Source organism: Scomber scombrus, chromosome 2, assembly GCF_963691925.1.
Source record: "Scomber scombrus chromosome 2, fScoSco1.1, whole genome shotgun sequence".
Taxonomy (NCBI): domain Eukaryota; kingdom Metazoa; phylum Chordata; class Actinopteri; order Scombriformes; family Scombridae; genus Scomber; species Scomber scombrus.
In genome coordinates this window covers 13,364,020-13,390,056 of record NC_084971.1, presented here as the reverse complement: position 1 = coordinate 13,390,056, position 26,037 = coordinate 13,364,020, and the positions used below count along the sequence as shown (strand labels likewise).

The window sequence follows — 26,037 nt, the reverse complement described above, 5'->3', positions numbered from 1 at the left end:
GGATAACAAAGCTAAACAAAGATAAGCAAATGCAGTTATCATGTATAGTCAAATAGGTATGAAAATAGACACATGTACATAGACAACTGTAACTGTGTGGCTTACAAATAGTACAAGAGTGTACGGGTTAGAATAATTGTTTTCTAGATAGTGTAATATTTAAAATATTTTAGCCAAATTCCACAGTCAATAATCTGTTTATCTTTTTGGTTGTTTGTTCTGTTGAGTTTCATTAAACATCAACAATTTTCTTGCTAGTGTTTAGAATTTGCTCTCTGGAAGCCATAGATGCCCAAGCTATGCAAATCCCCAGTGATAGGATCTGTTGTGTGTAGCTGCACTGTTTTACATCTTTCCACTATGCCTGAACTTGTGACCTGCGGGGCTTTATCCAATTATTCCATTTATTTTTGGGAGTACCTGCAAATACATCAGAGTTTAGTAATAGCTGGTGCTAGGTGCTGACACCATTTTGACTCCCCTGGTGGGAGCTATTTTAGGTTAGCACCTCTCATTTACCTCTGACAGCAATTCACAGCCTAGCCAACAGTGGTGACAGGTCAAAGAGAGAGGAAGTGTAGAATCCAGGGTAGTATAGCTGATTTAGCTCACCTTTATTACCAATACTGTACTCTCACATATGAGATTCTTTTTCTAAAAACAGGAGCACATGTTTGAAGGAGAGGAGCACAGAGGGAAGAGAAAGCATATGGTGTTAGAGCAGGAAGCAGAGTGCTGCTTTACTTGCTCACCGCCTGTTATAGATAAAAGGATTATAGGCATCATCGACCATCATCAAGCTATCTATTAAGCTCTAATTTTTTCCTATCCTCTTACCTCCAATTTGTTCTCAAATTTTAAGTTGCCTGTTTTTTCTGTCTATACTGCCCTCGCAAGGAGAAGTCCAATTCCACTGCTAGACAGTTAGCGAACAGATTATTGCCGTCCTCCAATAACCACAAGGCTTAACTTTTCTTGAAGGTTTATTAAGGAGCCACAATTATTTCTAACTGTAAAACTGTAAAAACACAAAGTACAAACATAAATCAATATTTAAGCAGTACTATCACACTATCACACAACACAGTGTACATAACATAAAACATGCTGCATCACAGTGAGCTAGCTACTACTACTACAGCTATGCTAGCAATCATTTAAGCCATTACTTAAACAAAACATAGATAAAACGAATGCAAAGCAAATATATAATAACTATACCATTGAACAATGCATAAATTAATAATACTTACGGACAAATAGTGTCCAAGGCAACAATTGTAAATTATAACAACAGGAGTAGCAGCAGGCACATGTGCTCTCTGTCTTCGCTTGTTATAAACTAAGGGAAATTCCCTGCTCTGTAACTGTTGCTACTAAAATAACCAAAAGGGGGCACTGTAGTGCATGAAAATATGTTACTACTTAAACCAAAAGGCAGAACACTGTCTTTGATTCAACTTCAGCCCATCCTTTCCATCATAACTCCTCAAATTGCCCTCCTTTGATGCTCTTCAGTCTCCTTTTTTTTACCTCTTTAAAATCATTAATTTTCATATCCTTCATTCACCTTTCTGGGTCTTTTGTCACCAACAGAAAGGTTGGATTGAGAATATAAAGATTAAAGATGAAAAGCAGACATACCTGCTACCTTCAAGAATCATAGTCGTCTCAACATGCAGAGGAGACTGAGGTCCTTTTGGGTGCGCAGGACATTGTTAAGAAGATTTTATGACATTGTGGTGGCATCAGCAATCTTTTTTACTGAGTGGTCTCTGTTTGAAAGGTGGAAGCACAGAGAGGGACTGTAAAAACCTAGATAAATTGGTTAAGAGGGCTGGCTCTGGGTGAGAGGATGACATTAGTTAAGCTGTCATCAATCTTTGACAACACCTCTCGACCCCTGCATTAGACTGTTGGGACAATTCTTAGGGCCTTAAGCAACAGACTGCTACACCCACAGTGTAAGAAGGAACACCACTGGAGATCCTGCTTTGTACCAACGGAAGTCAAACTTTTTAATAGTAGCATTCTGCCACATCATTGTTGTCTCTGTCAACATCGCCCACCAGTTGTAACCTCACAACTACTTAATGCCATATATCTCAGGCAGTAGATCTTACATATTCATTTATCACTTGTTTTAACCTTGTGTAATAACGCTGTATATCGTTTTGTTCCTTTTTTATGCATTTATCTAATTTCCAGTGCAATATTGTAGTACAAAGATACACACCATGTGGGTGTTACCATTGTAGCTCATATCTGCATATGTGGTGTGTATATTGTACATATGTAAATACTGTATAGTCTTTAGTTTTTATTTATTACTCACTCTTTTTCTTTTTTCTCCAAATTTTGAGCTGCTGTAACAAGTGAATTTCCCCACTGGGGATCAGACATTTCATTCAGTAAGTCATTCATTGAAGTCAGTTTATTGCTTGAACAAAGTGAACATGTTCCAGGGCAAATAAAACTTGCCAAAAGATTCTTATTACACAGCAAGTATATTAAATTAACTGAACAGTCTGATGTGAACAAATGCAACAGTGTCACGTTAATTAAAATAGAGGTAGCAAACTGTGAGTTTGCCTTTTTTATTGAAGAAGCATTATTGTAGGGGAAGCTGACATGACTTTAGTTTGTTCTTGACCTTTTTCACAACATAATCTAGAAAATAAGGCAACAAATAAAGAATGACTTGACTCAAAGCAAAGTAGACAGGCAATTCTTGGTTGCCATGGAGTGAAGTTTCCCATATGCAGAAATAAAGATGCACAGTTGAACTGTACTTATTAGTTTTGAGCAGCAAATATACTTATATTTACAGTATATACATTCTGCTTGTATAGATGAAACAAAAAGAAAGTATACAAGTTTATTTTTTAGTTTAATTTCATTTTTCATTTTATTGTAAATGTTTTCTACATGAATTTTAATTTTTCTTTTTTTTAAATCAGCTTTGTTCACCAAAGTATGTTTATACATACAAGTAAGTTGACTCTGGTTTAAAATGGCTTTTAATGTACTTACACAGAGTTCTAAAGAAGATACAAAAATATACAACCAGAACAAAGAAAAAATAGGTGAACAAGATAAGCTAACAAAAAATGAACTATATAAAAGCGGTACAATACTTGCTCAATACATTTTGAGATTTGATGCAGACTGTGGTGACTCAAAACTTGAGACTGTGAACACTTGAAACTTGAGGTTTGAGGTACATTCGTGACCTTTGAAACAACAGATGAGAGAACAATCTCACTATAAGATCCATTTAGTAACTGTTCTGCAGCTTTGCCAGAGCAGATGGTGGTCATTTAGACAAGAATTTCTGAGCTCAAAGAAAAAGAAAACGGAAATTTGAACTTCTAAAATTCCAAGACAAACTGAGCAAACCTTTATTTGCTAATGAACACCATGTGATATAACGGAAAGCTCCAGAACAGCTATTAAATGGACATTGTGGTGAATTTCTTTCATTCTTTTCTCATCCTGACACTTGTTTTAACCTATGAGCATCTAGGCTGGCAATGCATGTATAAGTCTTTGACTGCAACATGTCCCCTGCCTGTTACACTATGAACTAATGTTTAAAGGCTTCTTGTTGCCAAACAATAGCATGTGAACTCATCCTGTGTCTGTGTTTTGTTCTCCAGTACCAGATTGGGCAGCTGTATATGATCAGTAAACACAGCCATGAGCAGAGTGATCGAGGGGAAGGGGTGGAAGTCGTCCAGAATGAACCCTACGAAGACCCAACACATGGCCAAGGGCAGTTCACAGAGAAACGAGTCTACCTCAACAGGTCAGTGGTACACGTCTCTGCTACTTTATTGTCCATGTGTGTTTAATTCATGGTGTCGTGTTTCCTCTTACACTCTACTGGCAGTGGCCACTTGATGAAAGTTTCTAAATATTATGTCTCCTCTGACCCACATGAATATGCTGTGTTTATTGGTGGAAAACAGAAGAACTGTTTTGCCACCGTGGCTAAAAGGTTAGAGAGGAGCACTTCTTACAGAAACTTAAACAATGTCAACATTTAAATTCATGATTAAAAAAAGGCATTATTATCAATCTTTTTATGTTGCTAAAAGTTAATGACAAAAAAAAAAAAAAAAAATTGATTTTGGATTTATTATCCCACTGGGGACTAGTTCTCTTATTTCAGAACTCGGTGATGACCTTTCTCAAAGCGCACAGTAGTAAAGTACAAAGTATAGTGGGTATCTGCACGTCAACTGGCTAAGATTACATTCCATTTGGAATGTAAAGGTTTGCACACACATCAATACTTGTTGTTAGCAGGTTTCCTTCACAACTGTACCGACCGTACTGATCCATCCCACTGCATCCTTTGAGCCTCTGGTTGGAACTGATATGTGTATGTGTGTGGGTGTGTTTGTGTATGCATGCAACACGAATGTGTGACCCCTAAACACACAGCACTGAAAATGAACAAAAACAAGACCCATAGGAATCAAAAAGAGAAGACAGGGAATAGGATGGACTATGTGTAAAGAACAGAGAGAAGAAAAACGAAATTCCAGAATGAGAAAAAAATAAGCCCAAGAAAGTAAGAAAAAAGAGAGGGGCGGCAGAGATGCTGGAGGCCATTTGTTTGAGCACAAATACCTTTGTCAGCATTCACTATGCTAGGGAACTAATTATGATGAGTCAGCATAGCTCTGCTCTGCAGAGGACGAAAGAAGGCAGAGGAGCAAAAAGAGGTATTTTCAGTCAATTTGCTCTTTATTGAATTCAAAAAGTAATAATATGAATAGAATATTTTATTAACAATTTCTCAATTTCACAGAAAATGTTTTTACACTTGCTAGAGGCTTTGTTTAAACATTAAAGAAGTCATTGGGTGAAAAGTAAAGAAATGTTGTTGTGTAATGGAGAAGGCTTGGACTGTTGTCTCTGTACACCAATTCAAAAGTAGATTTCATTATAAAAAATGTAAGATATCAGTTCTTGACAAACTCCCAGACACACTAAACCACTGTATCTACATTTGTTAAGTCTCTACAGTGTTTTTAAGTCTGAATGGTCTATATTAAACTTGAATATAGACTATAGTCTGCTTTCCCAACTGGATGACAGAATGCAAAAAAACGTATAACATGAATACTGATGCAAACACACAACAGACAGTCCCATACAGCCTGTGTGTAAAATCAAAAGTACTCAATTATGGATTGATGACATTCAGTAAATTAAACAATTTATATTTGTGTGATGACATCATAGTATAAAATTAAGTAATGTTATATGAACTGATTAACTCTTTTATCAAGTTTAACTGCTGTGCTGCCCCATTCAACTCACTATCTGTCAGGGTCTGCAATGTTTAAACATTTAGCTTTGATTCACCAGCAGGATAGTCAATCTGGACTCATTCTGTCACGCTTCAATCTCCCCATTAGTCCTCCCAATCTGTACTTCACTATTTGGCCTGTTCCCATCCAACCTGAACATCAATTCCAAGCTTGTTCTGTCAATAACCTTCGTTAAGAGTGGAGAAGGGATGGTTGATTTTATGATTGAATAGAGTGTTACCTTTCCTTGGATGAGTTCAACTGAACTAGTTTGCTTTGTTTCCTTTTTTAAATTGTTTTATTTTTGCTAAATACAAATAACAACTTTTGCACGAAAAACTGGGCAGCCACCCACCAACCATGCTTGGCAACGGGGGCTCCGTCGCAGTAGATACTGGCAAAGATTTTTAAAAGGACAAGGAGGGAATGTGATAAATCAACAGATGGAGGTGTAGGAGGAGTGTCACTCTCTTTTGTTGGGAGAGAGAGAGCCAGAGAGAGAGCCTGCCAATACACATAATGTGACCGTCGGAGGCTGTTTTTATTCGCAGCCGTCACGAAGCAGTGGGTGCCATTTTTGTCTTTCTTATGAATTTTTTTCTGTGTCAATCAAAGGAAGTGGAGATGAAGGCAGGTCATATAAAAGCCTGTGCACTTCCGTATTTAACAGGTCTTATAAGTTCTCAATGCAGCCTCAGTTATAGTCCTACCAGAGACTTTAGAGTTCAGGATCAGAGAATGCCAAACATGCTCATGTAAACGCAGAGTCCCCTGAGTGCACATATTGGCAGTATAGTGTATCTCAATGAACAGTGAGCACTTACTAGATAATACAGAGAGGTTGAAGATGACAAAAGGGGCCACAAGCTCAGAAAATCCAGGTCTAGGGCTGCAACTAAAGGAATAGACACTTTCTTGGATGAGAAGATCTGTATGCTAAATACAAAGCTACTGCCTGCAGCTATTTGGTTTAGCTTGGTACAAAGATTGAAAACAAGGGGAAACATTTATACTGGCTGTGTCCAAAGGTAAAAATATTGGCTTACCAACCCCACAAAGGCTCATTAATTAAAACATTATACATTTTTTGGCGGGGAGCAGTAACTGCCTTGAGTCTTGCACCACAGAGGTACAACCCAAACATATTATATTTTATTAAGACAAAGAAAAGCAGCAAAACTAAGAAGAATATCTGATATGCTTGACATTTTCTGCATTTTATTCAATGCAGCAAAACAAATACTTTCAGCTCTTCACAAATCATCTACATTTAGGGATTTAAAGTATTAAAATATCTTAACACAAGCTTTCAGAGATTATATTTTTGACACAGTCAAATAACAGGTTGCACAAAACCAGCACTGTGGATATCACTGGCACTGATATTGCTTTAAGAAAGGATCCTTTAATAGTCAGTATGGGTAGGAAGAATGATTATAGAAACCAGTTATGCTGTCCATGTACACATGTGCATCTGACTACTGTTTTATGACAGACTTATAAAAATGTGAACCTGTCTTTTTAACCATCAACTGGTCCAGTAGAGCTGCTCAGTTGCCAGTAAATCATCCTAAAGCATCCTAAAAAGAGAGCATTGTTCTCTAAAATGACATCAAATACTAACACTGACAAAACTAAAGATTATAAAATCTTTTGTTGGTTTTCACTCTTTAGTTCCAGGTATGTTCAGTGAAGTCTTGATAAGTCTTTAGATACCATGGGGCCTCATGCAGAAAAATGTGTGTTCCCAGCCGTTTAGGAAGCGCTCTTTTCAGATCTAAACTGTGAGCAGATTTCCCTTTGACAACTGGAACACGTTTTTGATGATTGCTATGATAACGGAAGCAATTTCACCCCCATCCCTACTTCGCTGCTACATGCTCACAGCACCTCCTCATCTGTTTCTGTTTCAATGTCTCTCTACAGTAAATTACCCAGCTGGGCTCGAGCAGTGGTTCCTAAAATCTTCTACGTGACTGAGAAGGCATGGAACTATTACCCTTACACTATAACAGGTGAGAATGTTCGTACACATGGGAACACAGTAAACATTTTAGCTGGAAAGTCCGTTTCATGTGTTTGAAGCAACTTTGAATGTCTGATCTCACACATGCTCACTCATCACACACACCATTTCTAATCCAGTTACTTATGGCCACACAAATTCTCTGTTGGGTGTAGAAAGGGAGCTTACAATAGGTCAAGCTGGTATAGCATAGCACAACACTTTTTAAAAGCTCAGCTTCTTTACTAATTTTCCAGTGGCACAGTTTATTCAGCACTCACAACTTGGTATAAACATTTGACTTTTTTTAGGGAAATGGAATTGAGGGAAAAGATGCAGGTTTTTTAAGATGCATAGAGAAGAGCTACTACTAACATGTGGTCAGTCAGATATTGCTAATTCCCACTACATTTTTAAAAGCATTTTTTTTAAACATGCATCCAGCAGAGTCCCTATGCAAATTCAGATATGTGTTGTATAATTCAGGAAGCTTTGATGCTTAGTTTTGTCATTTCTGAAGGACATACAGCATGGAGGTTTTACCACAGCATGGCTTAACTATGAATACATCTTGAGCTAGATTCAGTGCCAATGGAAAAAAAAGTGCTTTTATAGCATCTTAAGCAAAATGTAAATGAAATGTGAAAGGTCGGGCAAAAGAGGAGGGAGGATTTTTCAACAGGGATCAATAAAAGATCACCTTCAGACGAACGGTGAGTTAAAAGGTCATTAAAAAGACCCTCTAGATTCACATTTGTGGGACCTATAAAATGGGCTTTAACATTAAAATGCTGACATGTAACACTTGACTTGATACATATGTGTGATGAGGACAAGCCAGTTACAGTGTCAGTCACACCATTGCAGCTTTCAGTTCATTGCAATGTGTCAGTCTGCCAGGCAGATATGATGGGAGAATGCATACACATGTTACTGACATGGAAATGTACTCAAGCTCACATTTTGTTTATTCATGTTTACAGTTTGGCATAAAGCAAACAGTCTCTTTTAACACTGACGTGCATTCAGCGCAGCAGTGGAATAAGCTTCAATTTGTAAATCACCAACGTTACAAGCCACTAGTAGTGCAACGATCAGCCACTGTGCCTGGAATATATTCCTGTGATGCTTTAATGATCCTGATCTGAGGGAGGAGTTTTGCAAGCTAAGGAACACAGATAAAAGGGAATTTATTTTTGATGAGAGCAAATTAGAGAAAGTACAGTAGAAAGTCACTGAGGAGGGGATGATGTGAGCCATCAGTTACTATGTTTTTACAGTTTTACTTTATGCAAGCAGTTTCTGTAAGTTACATTTTTTTATCTTTATCTTGTAGCCTTTGAAAGTTTTAGGAGGATGTATAACTTGCTGTGTTTCTGTTCTGTTCCTCTTCTGCTGATGTCTGACCTGATATCTGTGAAACCCCACCCCACTGTCTGTAGAATACACAGTAAGTATCTATTTGTATTGCATTTGCATTTTTGCATTTGGGTTGTTTTCGAGAAGGAGTGCAAAACACACTTTTTTCACAAGCAATCAAACATGTTCTTTGAGAAAACTGCCCTGAGATCATTTCTGTTGTGATTTAGCAGCACTATACAAATAAAACCGACTTGACTTGACAGCTTGTGTATATCTTAGGAGCTAATTGAAGAAGTTAAAATAAATATAAAAAAAACTACATTGAACTTTCAAGTGTCTTTATGATTTCAGTATGTCTGGCATGTGGGTGCAAAAAACTATAGGAAAATTAAGACATCTGTTCATCAAAGGTGGCTCTAAGAAGAATATCCACTTTAACCATGAATGCACACATAACACAGGCTGCACAATCACAATCCTACATAACATTCAAAAGTTAAACTAAATGGAGGCAGCAGCATTAACTGGAATTTTTGGTAAGAATTAGCTATGAACTTTTTTTTTTCATTGCATTGTAGGATTTTTTAAAGGGCATTGTGTAGCACATAACATTTGCAGCAATAATAGATTTCTATTATTTATTTAGTTTAATTTTTCTTGGCCACTTGGGTGCAATGGAACAGGCTGTGAACACAACATTCACATATACTCAACTTATAAAGTTGTTATTGGTGAATGTGTTAGCAAACCGTGTTCTTAACACTGTCTTTAACAGTGTCCTTAACAGTGTCCTTATTTATGCATTCAAAAGACACTGATAAACCCCTGAGGGAAAATACCTTGCTCTTTAGCTGCTTAATGTTCTGCCATGTTCACCATCTAGCTGTTAGCTTGTCTGCCTGCCTTTTTGGTGCTGGGCACTCAGGGCCTGATTTACTAAGATCCCAAATAGTGGATACTAAATTGCGCGCACAGTGCAATAGATTGCGCGTCTCCTTTGCGTGCGTTTTGCTGGGTGATCTACTAAGAAAAACTGCGTAAACTGTATTCTGTCATTGTGCCTCCGTCTCCTCCTCTCCACAGTGATATAAGTCATCTGTGCGCAGTGAGCAGCCGGTTAATCTGCCCTTATCTGCCCTTCAAAGGTATTGTTTATAGACGCAGTTAGCATCAGAAAAAATACCTTCAGGTTTGGTAAATCACAATGCGCGTGCTAAATAACATATTTGCATTTTCTCCTGCCTGTATTTTGCACACTGGGGTTGAAACGCCCCATATTACATATGCATTATGGCAAACGTACTAAATGGACAGCCCGTACTATCTTGCACAGTTGAAAGACGCAAACCTCAGTGCGCTGCGTTAGTAGATCAGCTTGCACATTTTTTGCGGGTGATGTCAAGTTTGCACACGTTTTTACACACGCAAACCTTTAGTAAATCAGGCCCTTAGTGTACAGTGGGTTTGGAGAAAATTGAAGCCTGGTGTGACTGAAAACAGGTTTATAAAGGCAGCGTGAATTGACCAAACAGGACAGTAGCAGCTTGGAAAATGAAAACAGTGTGATGAAGGATGCTAAAAGACTCTGTAGAGGTGAAGCAAAACACGGAGTTGGGTGATAATTACTGTTGGGTTCATCATTATGTGTAACAATATTATGAGTGACACTAAAACAATAGACAGTGCAGCTTCAAGAACCAAAACTAGTTTTCCAGTGCATACATTTCTATCATTTGTGTATACTTGTGTTTATGTGTGCTTATGTCATCTACAAACTGATAGCAAATATATTTGCTCCATAAATGCAAACATGTATATATTGAAGCGTTTTTGCTTCACCCTTTTTAGAAGCTTTTGAAGTCTGTTTTCAGATGTGAATTTATGCAGACGGCTGCTGTTTGAAGTGTAGCCCCAGTATTTTGCTGTTACAGAACTTTTTTTCACAAAAGGTTTAGGTTTGTTAGTAGAAAAGCCTATATCTTTATGTTTTCAATGATCAAAACAACTCAGTCTATCCTTATATATATGTATGTATGTATGTATGTATATATTTACACATACACACACACATACCAGTCGGCATGTCTGCACTAATAAGCAGAACGGCCAGTGTGACCTGTGATTAACCCTTGAAAACACATGAAGCTGTAGCAGAACAAGCTGACAACAGTTTTAAGACACAAGACACAAATGCAATTAGGCTTAGCTGTGGCGCGTCTGTTATGCAAAGTGAGAAATGTCAAAAGCATGAGTCACACAGCTTTAGGTTGCGGGGATTGGGGAGGTAAAGAGGACAATGTTGTGACAGTGACAGAATGCTTGATATTGTCTTTGTTTATGTGTGGGAGCATCTTGTGTTCATCTATGAGTCAGTTTAAATACACTCAGGCTGAGATTAGTTTTTAAGCAAAAGACTCAGATTCCTGAAGAGCTGCCTCGGCTTTTGTCACCTTTGTCAAGGAGATGGAAATTGAAATACTGTACTGTCACAGCCTGGATTTTTGTTATGCACTATACAGTGACGGAGATGGTAGAAAGAGAGAGACAGAATGTTCGGAAGCTTTGAAAGTAGTCTCAAAAAAGCATGAAAGGCCACTTTTACACAGTTAAAATATAGTTCCAACATATATCCACACCAAGTAACCACTTCTCACAAGAGGAGGTAAAGGGGTGTGTACTTTCTCCATGACTGTCAACCACTTCTGCATTAATTTGTTAAATACTTCAAAAAGGCAAACAACGAAACTGAAAACAACAAAGACAAATATTACATACAATGTTATGTAGATTAGTTGCGTCTATATATATATATTTTTTCAAATTGTACACATTTGCCTTTTTTATTCACAGTGTTCATTCCTGCCCAAGTTCTCCATCCACATAGAGACAAAATACGAGGACAACAAAGGAAGCAATGATAATGTAAGTACACTTTGTTTCAAACAGGATTTGAATGGTCATTATTGCTGTTTTTGTGTCAATGAGTGTCTTTCTCAGTGGCACTGTACACTCTGATAAGGAGTGCATAATAAGTGACATTTCATGCAGTTGGGTTCAGTGGTCATTCCTGTGAAGGCACGACTAATACTATATGTTTGAGGCTGTTAACATTTGAGAGTTTTTATTGAAATTTGATAGTGATATACTGGCTGAAATACATTTTATTTACTTTTTTTTTTTTTTTTTTAACATGAAGAAGTAACAAACATTTAAGGATGCCTTAAATTTGTTGTTTAAAGGGGACATATTACGTACATTTCCAGGTCTGTATTTATATTCTTGAGCTCTACTGGAAAAATGTTTGCATGATTTACAGTTAAAAAGCTCCTTATTTATCTTATACTGGTCCTTTACACAGCCCCTCAGTTCAACCTCTGTCTGAAACAGGCTGTTTTAGCTCCTGTCTGTTTAAGGACCTCCTCCTGATGAACCCAATCTGTTCTGATTTGTTAGTTTCCAAAAGCTGTGTCTTGGCTGATTTATGGTAGCGTGGGAGGCTATGTAAACAAACAGTAGAAGTAGGATTTCACTTCTTTTTCTTGTTCTTCACTCAAAATGGAAACTTCTCAAATACATCCGATATGTTTGAGCCTAAATCAGATCTGAAATATGCAAGTGGACTTAATAACAAAGGCTACAGATCAGACAGCCATTTGTGGACATACACAGACAACGTGACAGAGGGATGGACAGGGACAAAACAATGGCCCTGGACATACCCAGATAACCTAGTCCTGTTGTATAATGGGCTGCTCAAGGGGGCCCATAGTGCAATTGGCCCACCGGTATCACTACTGGTGCTCCTAATGGCCAGTCCGAATATGATCTGACATCATCACCAACAGGAAGTAGAGTTAATATTGCAAACAAAGTGTTCAAGAGCAGACTGAAGCCTTAATTTTTTGACTTGCTGGGAGCCTTTTACATACTTTCACTTCAAATTTTGAAACTTTGACCATGTCTGAGATAGAAATCCTACATCTTATATAAGTATATAAGTAACATAAAATCATAAACATTGTCCCCTTCAAAGAAATGTGATGAAGGTCATCAGTCAGTGCTCCGTTTTGAACAAACTATGTAATAGTTGTGTCTAAACTATCTCAAACATTTCATTGCCAAAATGTATTGTTTCCCATCAGCCAACATATACGCTGATACAGCTATACCTGTGACAAGCAAATATCAGCCCAGCCAATTTATTAGTCTGGCTGTAATTCCCATACTAATCTCTCAGTCATTAATTGTAACACTGCTGCCTGTATCCTGTCCCTCCTATACAGAAATCTGTACAGCAAAATAGGCCAATTTAAAACACAAAATATTACATAGCAGACATACGGTAGGAAACAAGACCTCAACAGAGGCTACTTGAGTAAAATCATGCGAGAAGATTTGGCAACTCATAGACGCTTCTGTGCAATCCAGTCGAATCATAAAGCCAACTATACATGAGCTTTGAGAGTCTGCCAAAACCCGCTCCACTTGTTGGACAGCTAATTTCATTTAGGCAGTTGGCCTACTCTCTTTCTTTCTCTCTATATTTTACTCCACTCTCCAGTTTATAGGGGCATTAGTCATCAAATGAAAGGGTGCCACTGCCTGGACATTGAGGAAGACGAATGGCAGGGTGGTGTGCAACAGACAAATTGCTTGAAATATATCATGGTGGACCCACCAGCAGCTTTATTTTACAGTGTCTTCATATTTTGCTTCACACTGTCAATGATTTGACATTTGTATATCAGAGGAATGGCTTGTTCTGGCTCAAGTGTTGTGTTGACATGTCTTAGAATAGTTTATACCTGTACTCATAAAGCGGAGAGGGAGACGAAAATGGACAGACTGTCAGCGTGCATTAAACACTCAGTGATGTTTTAGATTGATGCTTGTATGGTTTGACAAGACAAGGCGACATATCAAAGACTTTTTAATGAAATATAAAGAATGGTAATCAGCTAGAGCAAATATGCTTCATGGGTAAAACTAAGATAAACCACAGTTTCATTCTTCATTAGTGTGTTTGTGTGTTCCTCTATGCGTGTGTGATTTTATTTAGATGCCAGACAGTTTGAGAAGCCTGTGGACATAAGCGAAATAACGAGCAACACATAGATTTCATCGTCTACACACACACACACACACACACACACACACACACACACACACACACACACACACACACACACACACACACACACACACACACACAGAGTCAATGATACAGCAGCACTTCTTTGTATCACATCCTCAGGGCAAGCACATCTGAAGCTTTGCATGTTTTATGGGATTGTATAACCAATTCACAAGTATGTAACATGTCCTTGCTCTAATGGATGTTGGATAGGCCTAAAAGAAAAAGATCTGCTAAGACACAAAATAAGAAAGGAAGAAAAACTTACCGAGAGGAAAGGACTGAGAGAAGAAAGGTAAAGGGAGGAATGGTGGAAGTGAGGGAGGAAGGACGTGCACTTGTAGTCAGGGAATGGAGTGGGTGTATGAGTGGACATTGTGCACCATTTCACTGCAGGGTGCAGTAACAGTACATGACATGCAGAATTCCACAGTACTATCCAATGTCAGACACACACACACACACACGCACACACACACACACACACACACACACATGCACACACTCATACTCACACATTAAGCTTTAACATGTGTCTTGAAGCACATGTTGCACTGTGTAATGTCTCAAAGGACTCCTGAACGACACAGAACATATGTGATTCTTTCTTTCTTTTTCTTTGCCATATTCTTCATTTTCAGCCTTACAACATAACTGACTTTTTCACTATTCTTTTTTCGCATCACACATAATACCACATGGGTGGTCTGATTTGGATGAAGAAAGATGTATTGCAACACTTTTTAGCATTTAAAAACACTTATGAACTATTATTTAATTCCACCAATACATAAAGCAACATCCTCAGCTTTGGCTGCTTAAGCTGCAGGTCTGTAAATTGCAGCTAATTAGATATGATAACAAACAGGAGCTAGTTTAACTTGTTCCCTACACTATGCTATAGCCAGCTGTTGCAGTGGCTGTGATTTTAGACAGGCTGTAACTGTAACATCTGCAGAGTGTAATCTGAAACTGGATTGAACTTCCCTATCATTCTTCCTCCTTCCTTCTCCCTGCTAGTCTCTGTATGCATTTCCACAGTTTCTTCCCCTGCTGTGATTCCATACATCTCATCTTACACACTATCTTGCTCATGCTTTCTCCTCCACCCCATTATCTCTTTTTCAATGTTTACCTCCTCTGTTTCTCCTTTCATCCACTTCTGCTCACGCTCTTTCTTCAGTCCCAGTCTCCACTCCTGTCGCTTGGCTACACTCATGCATACTGACATATCACCCTTATTGTGCCAGCAGTGCCCATCCACACTGCAAATGACAGAATGCACCCTTGGAGGGGAGGATGAGAAAAGCAGGGAGAAGGAGAGGGAGAAGAAGAAAGAGGGAGGAGAACATAAAAATGTATTGAAAGTAATATAGCTGTTGGTGGCAAACCCTAAAATAATATAAAATTAAGATAATGAAGATGTATATAATAAAAATTGAAGCTATGTTAGCCAAGATGTATATGTAAAATCCTCTAGTACCATCAACTCCCAATGAGAAAGTGAGGCTACAACTGAGATGAGAATGACAACCTGTAGAGTCATATTATTACTTAAACTAATTCCAACTGTCAGCCACTGAATCCTGCTGAGAAATTAATTTACAACTCAGGAAATAATGAAATTTAAGAAGACAATTCAAGAAACCGCTCATTTAAAGGAAAAGTGGACTTGCTGATGATATAGCCTTCAACTCTCCAACCAGTAAGGCATGACAGAGAACATAAGAAATACAAATGTTCAGAATTCAAACATTACCTCATTTCAGTCACAGATACTTTGACATGGCTATTTATAGCAAAATGGTTTGACAGTTATATTTGGCAGAATAGGCTTCGATCTTTGATTGGGCCCTCATAGAATAACTAAGTGAATTCTGCTTCCTGTACGTACGAAATTATATGCAATATATTCAACTTAAGTCAACAATACCAAATGTTTCAAGATAAAATAAGGTTGGAATGGTGGAGGGTGCTGCAGCAAGAGAACAATGTTAGTAGTAGTAATGGTTAGTACTGATCACGCCACACTGCGTAATCTAACCCACAATATGTGACAGAGTGTTTGGCAACGTCTTAAACTTGGCATAGAGAGCCATGTGTAACTCAAACTTTTGGTCAGGGCTGATTCCTGAACATAAAATATTTTCTCTGGGTTTTTTTTGTAGTTAGTACTGATTTAATTTATCCAGCAGTCTGCCTTCAGTTAAATTAAAGATAAAGCCTGTGGCCTCCATCTTCACTCTAAATGCACACACATATTTTTCCTTGCAGCAATATGGCAGGGAGTGAAGGTCTCGGGACATTTGTGTGTATGATTTTTGTATATTTATGTATGATATGTGTATATGTATGAGTGTGACTGTATATAAATAGATTGCTTTCAATATGACTGCTTATGACTGTGGATAAAGTGATAAATAGAGAGATGGTTAATGTTGAAAATGCATACTTTCATTATTTATTATTTATTGTTATTTATTTATTTATTTATCGAAGTGGGACATTCCTTTAATGAACAACATAACTATTTAAAGAAAAGAATGATAAGAATAATAAAATGATAATTATAACCTGTATTTGCACTGAGCTTACAAAGTGTTTCACAGGACAACAGACGAAACAGTGAAATAGCAGAAATTTGGACAATATGAAAAACATTTAAGTGAAGGAAGACAATCAGCTAACATTATTGTCAGTATATAACAGTAATGCAATCAGCACTGTCATTTGGAATAGTAACAAATTGAAGACATGAACATAGAGCACCCCCTATTGGTTGTGTAAACAATTACAATATGTTTTAGTGGCTTTGAGTGATGAGGGGACATAAAGTGATACAATACAATACAGTCAAACCTTAGTTTCTGTGTGAACCATTTTCAACTTTTGAGACAAGTAGGCAGGTATGCTCATTAGCCACATGCAGCATCTGGACAAATGTGATGATGTAACTTGTAAAAATACTAATTTTCTGAAGTGCATGTTTGATTTAGACTGATCTGATTGGTAGCCACAGACTGCAGTATGACTTGGCAAACTGAACCATGCTGTTTTCAGATCTTCGACAATGAGCTGAAGGAGCAGGAGAGGGAGGTGTGTTTCATCGACATTGCCTACGACGAGATCCCTGACCGCTACTATAAGGACTCTGAGGTGAGTTTGTGTGGGTGTGTGTATGCTCATTAACAACAACAGCTCTTTAGCAGCACTGGAGAGGTGAGAGAAACTATATTGTTAAATCTGGAGATGCATTAGTAAAACAATGATATTTAGATGATTGAATATTCGCATGTTGTGATTTTAGTCTGATTGTTTTCTTTGTTTCACTACATTTTAAGATTCTATAATTCATTAATAATGTTTTATCTCTGAGGATCCTCATAAGGAAAATAATAATATAATTGATATTATTATGATTATTATCTGTTAGATTTGTTGTTGAAGTCCAATACAAACTTTGGGGGCTTGAGACCTCAATCCCACTTGTCTAGCAGCTGCATTGGCTCCTTTAAATGCCTCTCTCATCTCACCCAGCATTCATTTTTCATCTTAAAGCCTGTCTGTGAAGTGAGAGAGCTGATAATTGTCATCAGAGCTGTTTGATAACAGATTGCCTCAGCTCTAATGAGCCTGAATAGAGATTCTCCAAGGACTGGAGGGGTTAATGCGAATGTATTTAATACAAGCATTCAGTTACATATCTAATTTTAGACTCTCCCTTAAGTCTTTCTCCACTGGGATGCAGAAACATTGATGCCTGAAGGTTTGACTTAATTATTATAACATTTAACGTGTGTATGTGTTCATTTTACACCATTGCAGGACTTGAGATATTTCAAGTCGGAGAAGACATCACGGGGCATGCTTCAGGAGGGGTGGAGGGACACCCAGGATCCCATCATGTGCTCATACAAACTGGTCACTGTCAAGTTTGAGGTGTGGGGTCTGCAGACACGTGTGGAGCAGTTTGTACATAAGGTGAGAGTTCACCCATAGGAATGTTCATCGTGATGAAGGAGCATATCATACAGTGCAACAGTGTGGCTCATTGATGGGCTTTTACATTTTTTGGACATAAATGAAGCAGTAATCTGTATCAGGTTTGGCCACTTAGGCAATATTTGTTAGTACGATCAGTTTATTTTTGGTTCTTCAATTTTGAAACATGAACAAACATGAATAAAATGTGTATTTCAGCTGACTGAAGTTGTTTGAGCTGCTCTGAATGTGTCAAAGGCTTCAGCTTTTTATATCTAGTTTAAAGGAAAACAGACAGTATTCATAACAATAAACAAAACACATACTTAGCGACATACACAATCAGTCCCAACTTGTGACTAGTTCAAAATGTTTTGGATAGAATATTGAATTGAAATGGGTTATTATTTCATATATTTTAATTGTTGTTAAATATTATCATGTCACAGTTAATTGTATGTAGTGCTAAAATTCTAATTTAAATGTATTTAATTTAAGACTAGATGAGTCACATGTCTGAATCTTGAATATCTTGATGTTAAACATGAATAAAAACGTTGAATATAGAAGAGGATCTGTTATGTTAGTCACCATTGTCTGACTGTCATGGTGTTATCTTACAGGTGGTTCGGGATGTGCTGCTTCTGGGACACAGGCAGGCGTTTGCCTGGGTGGATGAGTGGATTGGTAGGTCCTACAGTCCTGCTGTCTGTACACTCCTGCTAATTTGCAGCCATTGGTGCAATCAATCAGTCTGTCAGTCATCAACTATTCAATCTCACCAAGTTATTATGACTGCACTGTCTACACAATAGCATATTTCTTTTAGCGTTTCTTGTATACATATCTATAGAACATCTTCAGTTTGACAGTTTTGACATTCATTTGAATCCAATAAAACATCTCACAAAGGTTTTATATGTACATGTATTTACAAGTCTAAGTAAGTCTCAGTGTTACATTACTCTATATTATTTATATTATATACTTGCATAAATCATTGTTGTGTGATTATGTTAATGACCAGTCAGTGTGCATGTACAATCACTTCACCTGTATCTAACCCTCTCACTGTCAGCCCTGCTTATTCTCCTACAGCATGGATCCTCCTCTTGGTGTGATCACTAACCCACTAATGACAAACACTGTACCCTAGTTTTCAGTGTTTATCTCAAATGAAACCTGTGTGATAAAAATAACTCTTTAACCGCACCCCTTCATGTTTCATGTCAGAGCAATCAATATATATCCATAATGCAAACCAAGTGAAACAGCTGTTTCACTGTTACTGACTCTATTTGTCACTATTTTTCATATTGAAGCCAAGACTGACTTTGTGTGAATTGTCTGAAATTATATAAAAGAATAATCGGAAATTTACATCAGTGAACAATGCATTCGGTGAAATACGAAAGCTGCATGTCTGTTTCACCGAGAGCCTGGTTGCACAGGAGTCGGCCTTGTTTGCAGCCATTAAGTAGCTTCAACACATTCACTCTCCACTTGAGCTTCTTCCATAGCTGTAGGCTATACAGATAACAAGCTCATTATCTTTGCCATGAAACGTATTCTTTTCCCTTCCTCTCCTACCTGTATACCACTTCTTACAAACCTGGATGTTTATTGAAATACTCTTGTTGATTTTTTTTTCCTGGGGAGGGACAGAACACTTCCAGGTGTTGCTTTCTTGTGCTGCCAGTGATCCAACCTTTTCACTGGGTCTGGATTGTTCATGCTTTTGCTTGAATCTTGAAAACGTCCCCAACCTCATCCTTCCTTTCCTCCCTTCTTCCTGGTGTGGCTCGGATTTGTCTAACTGTCTCCTGTAAACACTCTGGGTTATGGCAAGCTGGCACTCTAAAGCTTTAAAAGGAACCCAAGACTTCTATGCTTTAATACGTTATAATTGCCCTCTCATACTAAAATATGTCGTTGGAAATGCATGAAATATTTTCATTATTTAATAATGCTTGACGTTTAATATTTTGACATACGGAGGCCGCCATTACACTACGTGCGCAATGAACTCTGGGTTGATGACGTAAAATGGTTGCAATTCGAGAGGCAACTTTGTTGCTTTTGATTGTAATTTCCAGTCAAAAGGAAACAAAGGAAGTGATGTAAGTCTTTGCAGCTTTCCTAACAAAAGAAGAGAAAGAAGTGGGAAAATGCTTGTGGACGAATATAACTTCCTAAAGACCCGTGGCTGTGTTCTTGCCACTTAGTCCTGATTCATTTGTTGCATTTAGTTGACCACAGCTGTTAAAAAATCTAACAGGTGCTGCTAGTTATGAGCAAAGACTAAAACCAAATGCTGTGCCTATAATTTTCTCCCACAAGCAGTCTAAACGTTAAAGGCCCGCAGATAGCAAATAAAATCTGCTCTAAGAAACACGAAAGACAGGAGACACTGGATGCTCTCCTGTTACGATGTAAGGTTACCCTGATAAACACGGATGAACCAGACAGTCCACCAGTTTTACCATTGACTCGGCAATCCGTACGTGTATAGACTTCTCCAGATAAGACCAATGAAGTTTTATCATACAGCCATAGTTCGATCCAAACGCTTACTTTGAAGAGCTGCTGACAGAAAGCGGAGCTCTTTATATCAAACAATCTGGCTCCCAGTTAACATAGACGAGCAGTTGCTGCACAGTCTTCATTTTGATTTAAAATTGCAGTAACGTCTTCTGTTGTGTTGTTCTCCTCACTAACATTGTGCTCAGGTCCAAATTGAAAAAGCTGAACAGAAAAAATGTCTATCTTGCTGTAGGTTAAACAAACTGGGACCGAAGTTTGCTGCAACCATTTGACATCACTACCCAGAATGCATTGCGATGTAAACAACATAGGCAACCTACGAGTCAAAGGATTTTTTCCAATTTTATGAAAAATTAAGACCCCAAGAGTTTTTTAATACCACATTTATATAGTTGATGACAATGTTAATCTAATAAGGCCTACACATCTTAATAGTTGGGGATCCTTTTAACTTCAAAAGTTCTAATCATCCATTAAAGTGCTGTACTCACCCACGGAATGTGCCTCTGCCACATAACCCCCTCCTTCTTCACCCGTGCCTCAAATGGAGTGCTGTTATAGAGGAGTTACCAACATTTTGACACTCGTTCCAACCCTACCCCACTCTTCCAGATATGACTTTGGATGACGTGCGGAATTACGAGAGAAAAATGCATGAGAAAACCAACATCAAAGTTTGCCATGAGCAGCAAGAGCATTCCACAACAAACCCATCTTCACTGGATGACATACAGATCCATGACAAAGCAAGCGTATGTGTCTTTTTCATTGTTTCTTTACTTCATTGCCCCCATTCATATTTAAACCATTGATGACTTTCCTCCGAGGCAGTTGCACAGTTGCATATAACTGTCTACACTTTCATTCATTCGGTACAACATTGAGTGAAACTATGCAAACATGAACGGATGAACTATCGAAACATGTGAAGAATATGATGCAAATTGTTATATAGTACTTGCTAAACCTGCCTGACTTGAAAGGTTTGAAATTATCTGGACAACAACACTACAAACATCTTGATTATTACATTAAAATGATGTCACCTGACAAAAAATATTACATTTATATTTGGTTTATAAATCTGTGCCTTTCAGCATTGTACTGCCCTTTTTTTCATGGTAAATGTGTGCCTCTATTAATGGCAGGTTATGGTGAACTACAGTCCCAGCCTTTGTGCTTTCTAAGTTTTCTGCAGAGGTTACACAGTTTTATCCACTTTTAATATCTTCCTCTCATTTGTCTCAACCAATCTCTCTCCATTTCAGACATGACAATGGATGAAGTGAGAGAATTTGAGCGCGCAATCCAGGAGGCCACCAACCAGAAGATTGGGATATTTCCACCATCGATCTCCATCACCGAGAAGCCCCTGTCCTCCTGTGCCCTCACTGGCCCTGCCAGCGCCCCCACCACCCCCATGTGCACTGATGCACCTGAGTCCCTCTCTGTCCCCAAGGACCGACCCCGCAAAAAGTCTGCTCCTGAAACCCTAACCCTACCTGACCCAGATCCAAGTGGGGTACCCCAGAGCTCTACTCTGACCCCTCTACCTGTTTCAAATCACCTCCAGTCATCCACACCAACCTCCTCCAAGTCTGATCTTGCTGAGATGGGAGAACAGTAGAGGAACCTTGGAATGTCTTCCCCCACCCTTTGCTTTACTTATATACCCTACCCCGATGTCTTAGTAGCCCAATGAGACTAGTCTAACCTCCAAGCACCAGTGCCCAGGCGTTCACGTTCTCTAGCCATATCCAGTGATATAGTCCTGCCATAATCCTGGACACACAACAATATCTCTACAACTCTTCATCAGTGTCATTGATACCACCCAGGCAGCTGTAGGCTTAGCCACTCTGACGTGGCTGACTTGTCTATTAAGACAAAGAGCATCGATAATTATTTTTGTTGAGTTGCAGTCCCTTATGTTACATGAATAAATAATTTTCAGTGTTTCCTTAGTTATGTTTTCTTCAATCAGAGGAGCTGATTGCTTATAGGCTCTTGGACTATGAAGCAGTTGCCTTAGCACCACAGAGCCAGTGGTGTTTATTAGTTTTTACAATGTGCGCAAACGAACGGCTGATGAATATTGCCCTTTGTTCAGTCTGTAAAATGGCTTTATGTATTAAATTAGAAATTAAATCAAAGACACAATCTAGAGTAGCACAGTAGACTTAATATGTTAGAGCAACACACACCAGAAAGCCAAGTACCCTCATAACAGAACCACCTAAAACTGTTTCCTGAGCCATCCAGGCTGGCTTGCAGATCAGATTGCGCCCATCCTTTTACTCCAAAACTCCAATTACACAACAGATGCAAGACAGTCAGTACAATCAGAGAGTTCACACCTCAGGTCTCCCCTACTCTACTGGGCTCACACTTAGGAAAGGCAGGGATGTTACTGTACCTTTCTCTCCCTGCTTGTTGCCAAACAGCCACATTTTATACCTCCACAGATATTACAAAACAACAACTATTGTATGTACTATACCAGTCTACTTAACCCTCGGAATGTTTACACATCAGAAACCATGGAACATTTGCCTATTAGGGGTAATATTTTAGGTTAAGCTGTTATTATATCGGCACTAGCGATATTGGCATGACAGTGTAATGATACTAAAACTGAATTAGTTTATTACTGCATATATCTTATTCAAGTTGACTGAGGGGTCAGTATAAAAGTAAAATGTTGCCTGAAACCAATGCTGGACATCTCATATTACATAAATGTGATCCAATTTATCAAATCAGCACATCACTTTAATGTCATATGTAGGAAAAAGGCCATTTTGGGGAGTTTTTAAGCATTGACTGGTCTTTGTGCACAGTGGAGGTAATGAAAACTCAAAGCATGATTTGAGGAGAAGGGCACGTGCATCAAGCTGACTTGAGTATGTGCTTTCTTAGCTATATAGGAGAAATGCTCATACTTTTGCATTGCCAGTGCTGGTTGGTAATAATGCTTTGTTGTGCACAGAAAATGATTTTCAAACTGAAACATCTTTTGCAGTGACCTATTACTATCCTGGGCTTGTACTGCTAGTTGCCATCTAAAACCCTGTGGCAAAAACAATTAAGAGGACAGCAAATTATTCTTTGATGGAAAATTCCCCCATTTCCATTCAATGATATTATTCCGAGAAAGGGTTTCTATATGCTGCATGGAATGTTCATAGCATATATACATATTATGTGAAATATTATGTATATACAGTAAGTGGATGGATTGGTACAGTATATTTGGCGATGAAACTGTATGAAAAAAGTGAATGCCAACCTTGGAAGCTCTGTACTAATTTTTTATATAAGAAAAGCTGATTTTGAGTGACACATAAGCATGCCCAGAGAAAAATAGGCCTACAAACTCTTAAAACTCAGTGCCTCTGCATGCAACAATTGCATCATCACCTACATGTATGTAAACCAAAATATTTCAGCTATAGAAACACATAATGTCATTGCATTTCTTTGCCTGTTTTCTATCTCAGATGTTGCATTTAACCAAGAATGAAAATGGGCCTATAGCCTCACATACAGTAGCTAACCTACATAATCAGATCAAATGAACCATATCAAACAACATCACCAGACTTTCTAGTAACAGGGCTAACTAGTCATTATATTTCAGGAAATTAGTCCATTTTTGTTGCCCAGTTCATACCAATTACTTCTAACTTGACAGCGCAAATGCATTTTGCACTTTCCAGTCTTTGACACCTTATTTGACAATGAAGGAATGTGTTATATTACAGTCTTGTTTGGTTTGTTGGACCAAAGTCCTATAATACACAATAGTGACTTCGAAGGGAGAGTCCTCAAGGGTCTTGCCATAAAATATTGTTAATATTATGTACAGTTTCTCACTTGCTTTTGTTAAAAATATAAAACAAACTGTAGCTATTATCTGTAACTGTAGCTTTTGTCTTTTGCCTTTTGAGGATAAACATGTTATATACCAGATCATTGCCCTCTTTGTTGATCTATTATGTATAGATTATACATACTTACAACTCTGGTATTGACCATTTCTCTTGTCAGGAACACAGAGATCCAGGGATATGTTTGATCTACCACGGGCTATTAAAAATAATGCAAACTATCCAATTGTGTAACATTAAGCTCTGCTCTGTTTAAAAGAGTGACATATTAGGTATTGTAAATACTGTTGTCAATGACTAATATAGTAGATTTCTTACATCAAATGTGTTCCAAGATGCATTACTGATGTGGCATGAATGTGCTCAAAGATTTCAGATAGTCAGATAAGGATATTCTTTAGTGTTTGTGTGATAAAGACAACACGTTCACAGACATGAATTAAAGGCTCATTTTAATCTAGGAGTAGGCTTGATGTGTGTCTGTATCTATGAAGTCATTGTCATCTTTTGAAGATACTGAATTCAGTTTAGTTTAGTCTTCTCAGTTGAATATCAAGACTCCTTATTGTAGTGGTGCACTTTTGACTCCCCAGTTGCTTTCGTTGACCCTGCAGGACAACATTATTTGTACAAGATGTAAAACAATATGAAGCTTTTCTTTTTAGTGGGGTGGCTGCTTTGACATGTACTTGCCATGTGAATTGAGAGGTGATTGGCTTTTCTGTTTCTTTTTTTGTAGTAAACATGCTGTACTATTATTTTGTGGTTGCTGTATTGTTTGAAGGAAAATCTAAATTAGTTAATCATTATTTCTTTGGATAAAAGGACCAAGCTTTTTACTCCTCTACCCTCCTCCTGATGCAGTTAGCATTCGGCCAGGCTGTTGTGCTGTCTCCTTATAACTGGGACCTGTCTCACAAACCAGAATCACTGGACTCAAGTCAGTCAAACAAGGAATAACTTTAGCATTGCAGTCTGTGCTGGTGAATACAGTGTGGTTCTAGCTTATCTAGCTTTCTTCATTAATCCTGCTTTGTGAAAGAGGCCACAGAAGTGCCATTCTTGTTCGGCTGCTGGAAGTCGCTCTAAGTTCTTCCACTTTAACTCTTATTGTACTTGTTATATTTTTACTGCCCTTTGAGGTTCATTTGGTTCTTTGTTGTAATTATTGTTTTACCTTTTCTGAAATAGACAAATAAAGTTTACTAGCTATTACAACTGTGTTATTATTGTTTCTGTTCACTATGCATGTTTTACATAAAAGAAAGAATGGTTTTCTATGGAAACTTACAAGTACTCCTGATGCCTTGCTTTTTTTTTTTTTTTTTACCTCCAGTTGATGATATTCTTCACTCAACATGGATCTAGCCTGGCCACCAGGTGACGTATTTTCGGGCACATTTTTGATTTCAGGTGTATTTTTCTTTTGTGTAGATACCTGGTTAAAGTAAAATGAAAAGTAATTACAGTATGATGTGAGTGTCATTGCTGGAGGATGTAGTAATATTGTTTACTTATGTGAAAGTAGTAATTTTATGCAATAGAAATACCCAATTTCAAGCAAAAGCTGTGCATTTTGGGTAGTTAAATGTATAACAATGCATCAAATTTTATCTAATTATATGCTATGAATGCAAAATCTGTAAATTTAGCGGTCAGATAATTGTAGTGAAGAAAAAAGTGCAATATTTAGTTCTGGAAATGTATTGGAGACGAAGCGTATTAATACAAAATGATTATTTAAAAATTGGACTTAATCACATCTATTAAATATACCAGTGGTTAAAATATGTCATA

At 37.9% G+C, this 26,037-nt stretch overlaps 1 protein-coding gene across 2 annotated transcripts in view; it reads left to right on the top strand.

Moving 5' to 3' along the window:
• LOC133991310 (cytoplasmic phosphatidylinositol transfer protein 1-like) overlaps positions 1-22,306 on the top strand; it is a 79,200-nt gene extending 56,894 nt beyond the window's left edge. The window contains exons 2-9 of one of the 2 annotated variants that reach the window (XM_062429822.1): positions 3,660-3,808; positions 7,251-7,347; positions 11,542-11,613; positions 16,886-16,981; positions 17,651-17,806; positions 18,430-18,493; positions 20,963-21,102; positions 21,619-21,754. In XM_062429822.1, coding sequence (XP_062285806.1) covers positions 3,660-3,808; positions 7,251-7,347; positions 11,542-11,613; positions 16,886-16,981; positions 17,651-17,806; positions 18,430-18,493; positions 20,963-21,102; positions 21,619-21,624 — 780 coding nt within the window. In that variant the 3' untranslated portion in view covers positions 21,625-21,754. Of the gene's footprint in view, positions 1-3,659; positions 3,809-7,250; positions 7,348-11,541; positions 11,614-16,885; positions 16,982-17,650; positions 17,807-18,429; positions 18,494-20,962; positions 21,103-21,618 lie in introns of both variants that reach the window. The other variant, XM_062429820.1, reaches the window with a different exon arrangement.
• The last annotated feature ends 3,731 nt before the right edge of the window (positions 22,307-26,037 follow it).